Source organism: Petromyzon marinus, chromosome 6, assembly GCF_048934315.1.
Source record: "Petromyzon marinus isolate PM22_M1 ecotype Great Lakes invasive population chromosome 6, UKy_Petmar_22M1.pri1.0, whole genome shotgun sequence".
NCBI classification, from domain to species: domain Eukaryota; kingdom Metazoa; phylum Chordata; class Hyperoartia; order Petromyzontiformes; family Petromyzontidae; genus Petromyzon; species Petromyzon marinus.
In genome coordinates, this window is record NC_133672.1 from 10,937,517 (window position 1) to 10,950,354 (window position 12,838).

Below are 12,838 nucleotides of genomic sequence, written 5' to 3' on the forward strand. Positions count from 1 at the left end.
CAGGTGTCTTTTATACAGGTAACAAGCTGAGATTAGGAGCACTCCCTTTAAGAGTGTGCTCCTAATCTTAGCTCGTTACCTGTATAAAAGACACCTGGGAGTCAGAAATATTTCTGATTGAGAGGGGGTCAAATACTTTTTTCCCTCATTAAAGTGCAAATCAATTTATAGTATTTTTGACATGCGTTTTTCTGGATTTTTTTTGTTATTATTCTGTCTCTCACTGTTCAAATACACCTACCATTAAAATTATAGACTGATCATTTCTTTGTCAGTGGGCAAACGTACAAAATCAGCAGGGGATCAAATACTTTTTTCCCTCACTATATCTCTATATTGTTTGCATCGAAGCTCACTATATCTATATCTCTGGTCTATGTATCTTCCATCTTCTCAATAGAATTTTATAAATTGAAAACCATCCCTCTAAAACTACTTCTGCTTAGGGCCCCCAATGAGCCAGCACCACCACTGTGTGGACATGTACGATGCACATTGATCTCAAACCCCACCAGTGTCCACGTGCTTTGCAGGTCCGCCCAGAGAGGGGTGACAAGATGGGAAAACATTTTCTGGGCCGCACACAAGAGAGTGCCCCACAACCGATCTGAGGATGGTGGAATAAGCGGGCTCGCCCCACGTGGCCTCCAGAAACCTCTGGGCGGCCCTGGTGATGTGAGATCGTTTCTCTGCCTGCGATGGTCACGCAATCTGGCACAGACCTTCTTCATCCTTTGGCCTTGTTGTCGCCCACACATTCTGACATTGTGCTGTCTGTAATCACAAAAGTGCAATCACGCTGCCTGCATCTGTTCCCTCTGCACGTACGCTACACAATACTTGATGCACCTCCCTCTGTTGTTATTAAAGGTCACAATTAATAAAATTAAATTAAATAGCGATTGTAAAGGTGATGCAATTGTGACCGCGCTGCACTGTGAATCTGGCGACTGGCCTTCGATTCTTGGCCACGGTCCTTCACTAACTAGTGTGGTGAAGTATGGTCAAACAACCCCATGACCAACCATGGCGTGGGGAGACCCTGATATATTGGTGGTGGATTGAGAATGGCTGAAATGTTTAGAATTTTAACAAGGAATAATCTAAACATAAACACAATAGGATGCCGTGGTAAAATGTTATATATGCTCACGGTGTTGGGTACAGGAAAATAGGTGATTTCAGGGCAGGCGACAAGGGGACGTAAGCCCTGGAAGCTATGCGTTAGCATCGATTTATTTTCGCCTTGTGCCTCTCCTAACCCAGATTTTTACACTTTAATGTCAGTCACATGTCACTTTCAAACACGTTTTTAATTAGGTCCAGATGGCTTCTCATATCGCTCTTGGCGGAGTGTTTTTGTGCGTGTGTGATGGAGAGCTAGCAACGGGGGTACGAATGCTTCTTAGAGCAGGGCGAGGGATCTCACAACTCGCCAAAGTAGTAACAAGAAGAAGAATAAGACTGCACGCTCCAGGAGTGAACTCGGCTCTTTACGTGTGCGTGGCTGTTTGGACAATGAGGGGAGCGGTAGTGTCGTGGTTAGCGCACTGCGCTAAGAAACCCGGCGCCCCGAGTTCGATTCCCGCTCACGGCCAACATCGATGAACCAGTCCTCGGTCTCCCTTAGGTCGGCTCAGCCTTAAACGGGTGTCTAGTGCGGTGTGTATACATCGTCTCGTTGTGGAGACAAAGGCGGTCGGGCGTGGTGTCGTCCACCCAAACCCTTCGTGTGCCGTGCTGGCCTTCATCGTTGCTCGCTCACAGCACTTGTCCCAACAGTTTGCCAAAGGCTATACGGGGGATCTTTGTCTTTGGACGTCTGCAAATGTTTATGCGCGCGCGCGTGTGCGCGAGAGAGAGAGGGAGAGAGCATTTGTGTATTATACCGCGCACTGGCAAACCCCCTTGCTTTTCATGTCCGAACGGGGGGGGGGTCGCCCTTTCCTTAAATTAGCAGATTTATTTTGTCAACAGTGCGTCGGTCTAGCGCTTTGAAGTGCCGGCACGCAGCCGGAGCAAACAGGGGCGAGCATTAGACGCGGTTCTTTGATCAGCCCCCGCTGCTTTGCGCTTTAATCAGCCACGGCTTCACTGCTCCACAACCGCGCGTCATGCCTCCTTGGGATCAAAGCGGGGGCCCTGGCAGGTTCATACGGCGATGACGATGTCCAACATCGGTCGAGGTTGCTGATTAGGATCGCGCGGCCGGGCGGCAAAGGAACTGTAGCTAATTAAGAAGAAGAAGAACATTCTAAAGGTTTTTGACATCGATGAGCATTTTTTCCCTCGAGGCTGGACTTTTTTTTTGGGGGGGGGGGGGCGCCTTTAACAATTCCATTCCGGCTCAGCGGTTTGAGGCTTTGAAAGGCGCCTTGTTTGCTCAATTGAGAAGTTCCGTTTATCTGAAAGCGCCTTTTGATCTTAATAAAACGGCCGCAGCCTATAAGGAGGAAGGGGGGGGGGTGTAACGGAATCGGTTTTGTGTTTCATTTTGCAAAATTGGCATCGAAAAGGTCATACATTGGGAGGTTCATCATCATCATTATTATTTTTCTTGTGTAACAGGAAACACACGGAGCGGCTGTATAGCTTAGGCAAATCACATCTGCGGCTATCAGCATCATCTTTCTGAGCAGTAGCCGGGAGGTTTATAAGCCAGTTACTCACATCTCATCCGCCAGTTCCTTCAGAGCGAGAGATAACAGGCATCACAGTCACCCCCAACAATCCGGAGGCGTGAGCGCCTCACGACAGCGGCAGAGTCGGGAGAGAGAAAACAATATATGTGCGTACAAATAATAATATAACAAAAATGTCACACGTCACGGCTTTTAAGATTGACAATTCCGCACTCTAGTTTACACCCATAGCCGGACAAGAGCCCTTGATGTTTTTTTTCTTTTAATAGCAGCAACTTGATTCCACATTTTACGGATCATTGTCGCCGCAGCATCACAAGTAAGTAGTGCATCAGTCCCTGCAGTGAACAACTCCTCCACTTGGATTCTCCACAGCTCGGCATATGGGGGGGGGGGTTGCTTTTTTGTTCGGGCTGTGATGTGTGCTGTAATAACCGATAGCGTGTGACTAATTCCCGCTTTGTGTTGCAGTGCGGTGCTGAAAAACGCAGCTTACTTCGAGATAGAACGCTCAGAAACTTCTAAAGAGGCGAACGCATCAACGAGGAATTTCCATCTCCGCAACTGACCCAACGTTACTCGACAACGGCACGGCAACTGAGCCTGTGGATTTAAACCGGGACTCTGCAGAGAAGGAGAGAGGAGGAGCGGCAGACCTCGACGAGAGCTATGGGAGGAAAGCCCGCGACCGATTTGATGTCGCTCTTGGCACTGGCCATGCTGAGCCTACACGTTGGGACGTTGCTGGGCACATCGGCCGTGCGACACGGCGGCGATCAGCCAGCAACACGCAGGGGCGACCTGCAGGTAGGTCAACTTAAAACGCGCGTTCTACCTACCTCGTGTCCTACGTAGTGCAGACCTACTTCGCTACTGCCACTGTGGCTATTCTGCATACATATTACCGTGTAAAGTATGTGTTAATGTTGTGGGTTTGCGACCGACTTCCAATGTGGAACTCAAAAGTGTGATAGTTGGTGGGTTTATGCGCATGCTGCAACCTTATAGGTTGCTGTAAAGAGTTTGTGCATACAAAGAGTTAATAGACAGATGACATACCCTGATACTTATGAAGGATCCCGTTCAAAAGTACTGTCATTTGTAAGGAGTTGAAATCCCATTCTAGTCGATCTGCGTATTATTTCGGTTCATTGCGAACACGTTGCTATTACGAATGCCAATAACGTGTTTCCGTGTTAATAGAATATTTTGAGGTGTTCCGTGTTAAGAGGTGAATGAATGTGTTCGTGTCGGGGTGAGTATTCACGTGTAATTAGAGACGGCAATGCTTAGGGCTTGGAATACCGCTCATGCATGGAAAACATACGAAGGGCTCTTTCACACGGCATGCACTTCACGTGACACGTGTGGCTCCGCGTCGGGCCATGCGGGACGTTGCATCACTGCGTATCTCGGCAAGATGGGAAATTCACACATTGACTCTTTTCATCCCAGGCCCCAGCACACACTTCACAAATACTCTGGGCTGTTAGGGTATGATTTCCCATTGAATCAGACTCGTTATGGACACTGGAGGAATCCGATGAGCTATGAAGCTCTTTTTAAAAGGATGTCCAGTAGCGGCGGATTAGAAAGTTACAAAAAACACGATAGAAGTATAGTCAAGGTAAGCAAATCACTCAAAAATAAACTATTCTCGTTTTATCAGGTAAAGCCCACTGACGTATTTGATTAATTTCAGCAGCGACCTAACCACAAATAATAGCTCAACGAAGTGGCTTGTCCAATAGGTTAATTGTAGTACGTGATGCATAATCTGAGTTGTTATTTGCATTGCAGTGATTGCTTGCTCTCCAATAGGTATTTTTTTTGTAAGAGTTTATATTGTGGAGCGGTGACGCAGTGGTTAGCACACAGCGCTATGGAGCCGTCAATCAGAGTTCGATTCCACAGCCACGGCTAACATCAGTGGCGAGTGACAGCTGAACACCGCTCCCACCCCACCAGCCCGCACTGACCAGTGTGGTGAAGTATGGTCAAACAATCTTCATGGCCGGAAGGCCTTGATCTATAGCAGTGGCTTAACATTATATATACTGTACTGTATATATAATAAATGCATGTATCACTTATTTGACTCTTTTAAATTGGAATTTAATGTCTCGAAAATAGGTTGTCGGCCCAGTTTTAGAAAAGCAATCTGCAACCTACATTGTACTTAATGTGTTAATGCAATCTGCAACCTTCATTGTACTTAATGTGTTAATGCAATCTGCAACCTACATTGTACTTAATGTGTTAATGCAATAGTTGTCCATTCTATGACGATATTAACAGCAAGATCTACGTACTAATGCACTGCGATTTGAATTTTGCGCAAAAAATAAGGCATCCTATGTGCACAGCAAATATGAAAAATGACATACACGTGTGTTCAAAGATGTGCAAGATCTCCCTTACAAAAACAAATCACTTGCATCTAAATTGGCTGTCACGTGGCTACAGTTCACAACTCTGATGATGACAATAAATCACAATCTCTAAAAAAATCCCCCCAACCGCAATTAAATTGTTGTTAATTACAAACCACAAGTTTTCATCACAACACCCAACAACAAACATATGGTTCTCTTGCACTGGCCATGTCTGTACATCTGTGTCGGTTGTCGCGGTTATGCTCTTCACTGTGTGTTTTTTTGGGCTGTACCACGTGTTGTTTGGCGTGATGTTCGATGTTGCACTCCACTTCCTCGGAGCTTCGGGAACTGAACATAAAGTTGTTCGGAAAGATATCTCAACGTTTCACTCCACCGTGCTGGGAGCTTCTTCGGGAGCTGTTCGGTTCCTATGTTGCTCCACGTGCTGGGAGCGTCTTTAGGCACTGAATTTGGGAAAAATTCCGTTCCGAAAGAAGCTCACCGAGCACGTGGAGCAATACTTTGATGAGCAACACGCGGTGAAAGCTGAAAACGCATCGGAGAGAACCATGGTATCGTTCAATTCACGCCCCAGACAGCTCGTGCTTTAAAAATGCCAGAGTTCACACATTGAACTCACTCGTGCCCGTGCCTGCCCCTTTGAAGGAGCGGACGAGATCGCTGGACGGGACGTCGCCGGGCGCAGTTGGTAACAGGAGCGTGTCCGGGGGGCACGGCAGGGAAGGGGCTCCTCGTCGGTCCAGGCAGCGCCAGGCAGGCAGAGGACGCAACCGAAGGCGTCAAGAGAAGCTGGAGATGCTGAGTGACAGCCCGGAGACCTTCGTGCTCAACCTGGAGAACATCCCAGATCTGTCGCGAGCGGACCTCGCTGGACACAACCCTAATATCCAGGTAAGTGCCACTGCCAAAAGCACAGCGATAACTTTGGGCTCAATATGTAATGTGACAATGAAGTGTGGTACTTTGTGGTGAGAGTAACGGGATGATGTAACGAAAGAGACCACGGAATTGCAATTTGAAATACTGTTGTCCTGGGACAGTAAACATCATTTAAAGGGGCACTGTTTGAGAAACGAATAAATTAATGTAATTGGCCAAACACCTGTCACAACTACAGAGCCCCCCCCCCCCCTGAAAGAGCCTTGAAGCTTCGTGAACCGTTGCTGGGTAAAATTAAAGGCACAAGCACGAAATTAATTTAATCAGCTCTTGTTTACAAAGTTACCAATAACTCTTTATACGTGCAAGTAGATTGTATTATTTTTGTTTAACCTCTTGAGAAACGAACATGTAAAGCTATGAGATCAGAAATGTACAATGTCAATACTGTAATCGAACAAACGCTACTCCAGTGGATTATTGGAATTACTTAAATAGCTCTGTAAATTGTCCTAGGCGCAAATGATCAATTTTTTTGTCACATTAGCTGGTTACAACTCCACATGTATGCCGTTGAACATGTGTTTTGCATGCTTAGGGCACGCACCACATTTAAACTATCAGCTGGTCGCATGTGGCGGGGTCAAGTGTGGATTACTCCTCAATCAATCTTTATTTTACGTGGCAATATTGCTCTCAATAAAGTCGACATCGGCGCACATTACAACGAAATTGGAACGGTACCGGTGGCACAGCGCAGCAGGAATGAAAAAAGAAACCCGTCACGCCCTCCGCCGCTAACACTGGCTGAGCAAAGTAAATTACAACCGCGTGCAAAATTAGGTGCAACCGTGCGCAACGAATACTATAAGAGACTTAAGTAGTAAATACAAATAAATGAAAACAAGTTTTTTTCTGGGGTTGTCAAAACTTCCAATTTCTCTCCCGCTTGCCGCTCTCATTGACATGCTAATTTCTCTGCTCCCCCCCCCTCTCTCTCTATATATAAATGTCTCATCACAGAGGCGTTGTTTCGCTGTGTCTCTGTTGTCTCTCTCTCTGTATGTGTCTCTCTCCGAGCTTGCACTCATTCACACCTGATGACAGTTGCTTGTGTTGCAATCGAAACGTCGTATTCTATTTCTTCTTTCTACGTGACTTTACCGAAAGAACCAAAGAGTAAAAATAAAGAGAGTTTTTATTAACAAAAAAAAAAACGAAACTCCTACGTCTTCCAAGACGTCCAGCCAAAATATCCTCTCTCGAGGGGGCCTCTGGTAGCACGGCCAGCAGTGGCATGAGCAAGGCCATCGCGGGGGGTGTGCCTCACAACCTTTGCGGATTTTCACTCTCAACGTCGGCGAAACGGCGCTTCTCTTGGGCCAGGTCACAATCGAGGTGGTGGACGAGGCGGAGGGAGACGTGGACATGGAGCTCAAGCACAACGGCGGCGGCGGCGGCGGCGGCGCTTGGCGGAGTGGCGCGAGTTCGCGGCACGGCGTGCCGGCGGCGGCACGGGCTTCTCGGCAACCCGGGCGCGAGGGCTGGTGGCGCCCGGGCGCAGGCGCTCGCAGGGCCGAAGGCGCCGCACTTAACCCAGTGCAGAGAGAAGCTGTCTCGGCTGAGGAAAGCAACTTTCTCAACCCACTCTTTGGATGGTTTAGAGGCCTTTTCACCACTAAACCGTGGGGAGCCACCGCAGACGCTAAGTATGGTGAGAAATGCCCCTTATGAGATGCACGATGGACTCGATGCACCGGCAATGTTACATGCGTCGGCTCGTGGATTTATATTGATTCTTAAGCTTAAGATGCACGCGCCAGATTTCTCTGCGTAACAATCGGATGTTTTGAGATCCACGCATACGTTTTGTGTGATTGGTCCACTCGCCCCCCCCCCCCCCCCCCCCACTGCCACTAGAGGTGTTAACTTTCGAACCGCTACAACAATTGATCCATTCGCCGGCGAGGAGGTTTGGTGCATAGTGTCAACCTTGGAATGCACTGTTTAAAGTTTACTCCAAGAAGTTGAAAAATAAACTGAGTATCACCACAATATTATAAGAAATGGCAATGATATGTGTTGAAATCAGTATGCAAAGAGGTATATGCAAATAAATGTGTAGAACATCTACAATTGTACTCCCATGAAGCTATTAGTATCTAGACATGAAGAAAAATATGGCCTATTGTGGAAATGTAACAAGCAAACATTGTTGTGAAACAAAGTGAAATCGATGTCATAAGTTTTTCATATTTCAATCATCTATGTAGATGAGTTGTTTCCTCTGTGGCTATCTTCTGAATGTAAAACAAATATTGCACTTACGTGCCCTTTTTGCTCTTCAGAGCAACGCTAGGCTGCCACGTATTCCTTGGTCCATGGACATGCCATGAATGGGAACAGTTTTACTTCAGGTGGCTAACGAGGACTGAAACACATCATCTGAGTGACGCTAAACCTTGTCGTAGTAAGTGGCTGCTTATGCTATTTTTTTTGGGGGGGGGATATTTAAACAGCAGATGCTGTATGTTCGCAGATGACGGAGAACGAGAGGGCCAGTGGGGTCCCTGGTCTTCGTGCAGCGTCACCTGTGGCAGTGGCAGCCAAAAGCGTACGCGCTCCTGCGGTTACTCCTGCACTGCCACAGAAGCTCGTACATGCGACCTGCCCGGCTGCGCTGGTATTGACACCTACACCGCGCCGAATGCCCAACCCGAGTCACTGCAGCAACACTCACCTCTCTCATTTCAACCCTCCTCAAACGATGGTGACGACTGGTGTCTAAAATATCCATTGTTGCAAGATTCTAAAATACTGAACTGGGAAAGCAACGTTCATTCAGTGCCGCATAAGGCAACTGGTGAATGGAGATGTCTCACCGCCATTCAGTAAAACGATTTATGGTGGCCTTTTAGAGAACATTTGAAGGAATATTTGAAATTGGTGTAATTTTATTGTCTTGTTTTTTTTTCTAATTCAGTCCAGAAATAAGACTAACCAGAAGAAAACCACAATATGTATCAGGCTAAAGCTAAGCACTTCAAGCCACATGTAGCGATCCTCCCTTAGGACTTAACCATGGCCATGCACGTGCGTTTCATAACAGTTCACGGCCGCGGGAGTCTACTGCAATTCTGACCAATATTTATCGTATTAAACAACTATTTCCTGGCCCCTGCAATAGACGAGTGCTAACGACGTCTGTCGTTAGCCGTCTTAATGAAAATGCACGCAGTGATTTAAAGATTATGGCCATGAACACAGGCACGCACCGCATGAGTCGCAGACTAAGGTGAGCTTTCTGCACCCATGATCTTTAATTATAGCATGCTTTATAAGCAGTGCATAATGATTGCAGCCTTCTAAAACGTGGATAACACTCGAATCTTTTAAGTATATGATTACCCGTAGCTGAAGCAGAATACAATAAAAGAAAAAGGGTCTCCAATTTATCCGCTGGTAAGGCAATGCCTGAACAAATCTTGTCATATCAGACAGTTTTGAGGGAACATCGTATTGCAACTGCTTCAATCAAAAACTACCAGTTCCATTGTGTGACAAGTAGAATACAACACTTGCTTTTAATAAATGTATTTCAATCTTTGTGCGTTTCTTGCAGGAATGGAGGATATATTTAAGCCGGCAACATCCAATGTGGAGCTCTTAGCACAGGATAACCGCAATTCTACAGACATCCTTGGATCTGGTATGTGATGATTATTGTTTCCCCCGAGATTTTAATTTTTTTTATTGCTCTGAGGATTTTGGTCTTTGTGAGGCCACCCCCCACCCCTACCTCCTGTCCCCCCCGCACACCACGACTACTGATGCCCCCCCCCGACCACCACCACCCAAACAAGCCCAACCCTGCTGTGTCCAGGAGAAAAGGGGTAGGGGCGTGGAGACAAATGGGGCAGATCCTAAAGAGAAAACAAGGGCACAGGGGGAGCCGAAAGGGGAAGGGGCGTGGTCTAATCGGCAAGGGGCGTGGCCTGGGGACAAAGGGGGTGTGGCCAAAAGTTGAGGGACTGGGCGCCTTGCGGGAGGTCGAACGTCCCCGTTGATTTGATGTCATAAAAGCGTGCGATCAAATACACACGGCAGGCGGCATACCTAGAGTGCCACCGATGTGTGCCGCAGGCCAGCTAGTTGGTAAACAGAACGTTACTTGCACTGCGCGCTGCATTGGCGAGTGCAGTCAGCCCTTCTCCGGACTTTCACCGTCCCACCGGTGGGTGACTGCTGACTAAGAGGACGACCTTTCGCTATGAGACGTGACGACCTTTCGCTATGAGACGTGACATCTCAGAGCGCGGGGCTACATGGACGTATCGGCAAAGCGAAAATGGTGCACAAGAGGTTCACTGAGCAGAAGGAAATGACCGTTGGAGGGACACAAATGTAACATACACCAGGGTATGTGTGTATGTGTGCAAATAAAGATCTGCATATCTCTGGATGCAAATGATGAAATGAAGAGGTGAGCGAGAGCGCGTTGGAGTGCTTTGGGGAAATTTCAATCGATAATGAAACGCAACATACCAGTGTGCCTCTATAATAACACATATGGATTGGAGATGGATTCTGAGAAATAATATGTAGCGAAAGCCGTAAGGTGCACACAGAAGCATGGTGGAAATTACACCGAGAGAGAAATACATGGATCAGAAATTAATGCAAATTAAAGACGTAGATTTTTTTAAGGAAAGTAAGTGGGCTTGGGCAGAACACATTTACAGTAGAGATGACAGCCGAAGGTGGAAAATGGTGATACATTGGCACCCAGAGATGGTAACATGCCCAGTAGATGATGCACCGAGGAGATGGAGCAACGACATAGTCTCATGCGCAGAAGCGAAATAACTCGTGCCATCTTCGAACCTTGAACGATGATGACATTGGGAGGCTTTCATCTATCACTTGATAGGTCAACATTGGGGAAATTGCAACTGGGGACATTTCAGTTCTATGGAGATTAGAAAGTGGCTGTACAGGCACCGACGCTCATGGGGGAAAAGAAATTCTGTAAAAAATATTTTTTTTGCTTTCACAGATGTGGACAACTGTGAGAGATGGGTGACTTGCAGGGCTGAGTTCCTGGTTACATATCTGCAGAAGGTGTCAACAGAGCTGCCCAACTGCCCCTGCGCATACCCAACGGAAGTGGCCTATGGGACCACCGAAGTTCTGGACGCTCAGCTGGGCCGTGACTTCCGCTGGAAGGACGCCAGCGGCCCCAAGGAGAAGCTGGACGTGTACAAGCCCACGGCGCGCTACTGCATCCGCTCCCTCCTCTCCCTGGAGAGCGCCACACTGGCGGCGCAGCACTGCTGCTATGACGAGGGAATGAGGCTTCTCACACAGGGCAAGGGCGCCGGAACGCCTAACCTCATCAGCACTGAGTTCTCCTCAGAGCTCCACTACAAGGTGGACATCCTACCCTGGCTCATTTGTAAAGGCGACTGGAGTAGGTATCACCAAGCGCGGCCACCCAACAATGGCCTGCATTGTACAGAGAACCCGACAGAAGAGGTCTTCAACGCTCAATTAAAAGATGCCAAAGAGTTCTGAGGACACTTCTTGGAACAAATTTTTTAATGCTGTTACACATTTCCAGGACATGAACTTACACCAAGGACACGAGTTGGTTGTGAAATTGCTTAGCGGTTTGTTTTGAACACGTTTGTTATGGATTTCTGTAACACAGCTAAAAGAAGATAAGGACTGTAGCACTACAAATGATTGTACTCCATGGGATTCCGGTGACCCGTGTGTAAAAAGCCAAGTAAATCCCATCAGAAGTCTCCAAAAATCATTGTTATTTCCTTTTAGTTGCTCCCGGCAAATTTGAGGCAAGGACCGGAAGGCCAGAGAATGCTTTTCCCTGCCAACCACAGCATTCCTGGACAGATTTCATCATGCCTTCTGTGTTCCCTTAGCCAGTGTGTTTCCCCTGCAGGTGATTCTTTCCATGCGAGTGACCCAGGGCATTTGCCCATCTGTTGGCGCTCAATGATACATCAGTGGCAGGGCCTGACAGCTGGCTGACATCGGGGGCTCAAAGGCAAAGTCAATTCCACTCACGTGGATCCAATCAGCCTCAGGGCCTGTATGCTCCTTTCGAAGCTGTTGTGACCTGGACATGTCAAAAAGGTCACGCGTTTTTCCGAGCCCTTGTATTTGTATTAACCATAGGCTGTCAATATTTCTTTTAAAGTTTTTTTCTAATGTATATGACTATAGCATGATATTGTATGTTAATTATAGATTGTATTTTTTGCCGAATACAGAACATCTAGGACTGGAAAAGCAAGGGTGGTGAAATCTAACCGCTTATTTATGCATTGACATTTACTTTAAAGAAACTGGTTTATTTTTGTACTACTTGTACTAATTTATTCACAGAAAACTGCTTTTTTATGCAGGGAAACATATTGTATATCAGGAACACTGCAATTTTCAATGCATCAATGTGGTAATAAAAGATAATTAAATGTGTTCTAAAAGAGTCTGGATTATTCTTAAGGTTAAAAGCATCTGATTCTAAAAAAGAGATGTACATATTAAAAAAAATATCTTAAACATTTGTCTAAATAACCATGGTTTTTAACAGTTGTATGTGTGTAACCAGAGTTAACAATGTTATAAAATGTAAACATTAAAAATGCTTACCCTATAGCGGGGTGGAGTGATTACCACACTGTATTATCAATCTGACTTACATGAGTAGCATTTCTGGCCATGGCTAACATCAGTGAAAAGTAAAATATGAACCAGTCCTGGGCCTCCCCATTTACCAACCCGCACTGACCCTATGTGGTGAAGTATGGTAAAACAACCCCCATTTCTAACAACTATAGGGAGGCCTTCATCTTGTAGTGGATTGACAAAGGGCTGTAAATTGCATATTTGTTT

At 46.5% G+C, this 12,838-nt stretch overlaps 1 protein-coding gene across 2 annotated transcripts; it reads left to right on the plus strand.

The window, feature by feature from the left end:
• The first annotated feature begins 1,336 nt into the window (after positions 1–1,336).
• On the plus strand, positions 1,337–12,421 carry LOC116939523 (isthmin-1). 2 transcript variants are annotated; one of them, XM_032948000.2, is made up of 7 exons: positions 1,337–2,961; positions 3,114–3,449; positions 5,687–5,932; positions 7,307–7,634; positions 8,460–8,603; positions 9,543–9,629; positions 10,977–12,421. In XM_032948000.2, the coding sequence occupies exons 2-7, from the start codon at positions 3,312–3,314 to the stop codon at positions 11,492–11,494; spliced, it is 1,461 nt and encodes a 486-aa protein (XP_032803891.2). In that variant the 5' UTR covers positions 1,337–2,961; positions 3,114–3,311; the 3' UTR covers positions 11,495–12,421. The 2 variants fall into 2 exon arrangements, with proteins under 2 accessions (XP_032803891.2, XP_075921158.1); XM_076065043.1 differs by lacking the exon at positions 1,337–2,961 and having other exon boundaries at positions 3,332–3,449; positions 5,761–5,932.
• Positions 12,422–12,838: the final 417 nt, after the last annotated feature.

Excerpts from the sequence above, each read along its gene's own strand:
- LOC116939523 (XM_032948000.2), top strand. The coding sequence starts at position 3,312 with ATGGGAGGAAAGCCCGCGACCGATTTGATGTCGCTCTTGGCACTGGCC. Across the intron at positions 3,450-5,686 it reads CACGCAGGGGCGACCTGCAG|GAGCGGACGAGATCGCTGGA; the intron begins GTAGGTCAACTT and ends GCCCCTTTGAAG. Across the intron at positions 5,933-7,306 it reads GACACAACCCTAATATCCAG|GTCACAATCGAGGTGGTGGA; the intron begins GTAAGTGCCACT and ends CTCTTGGGCCAG.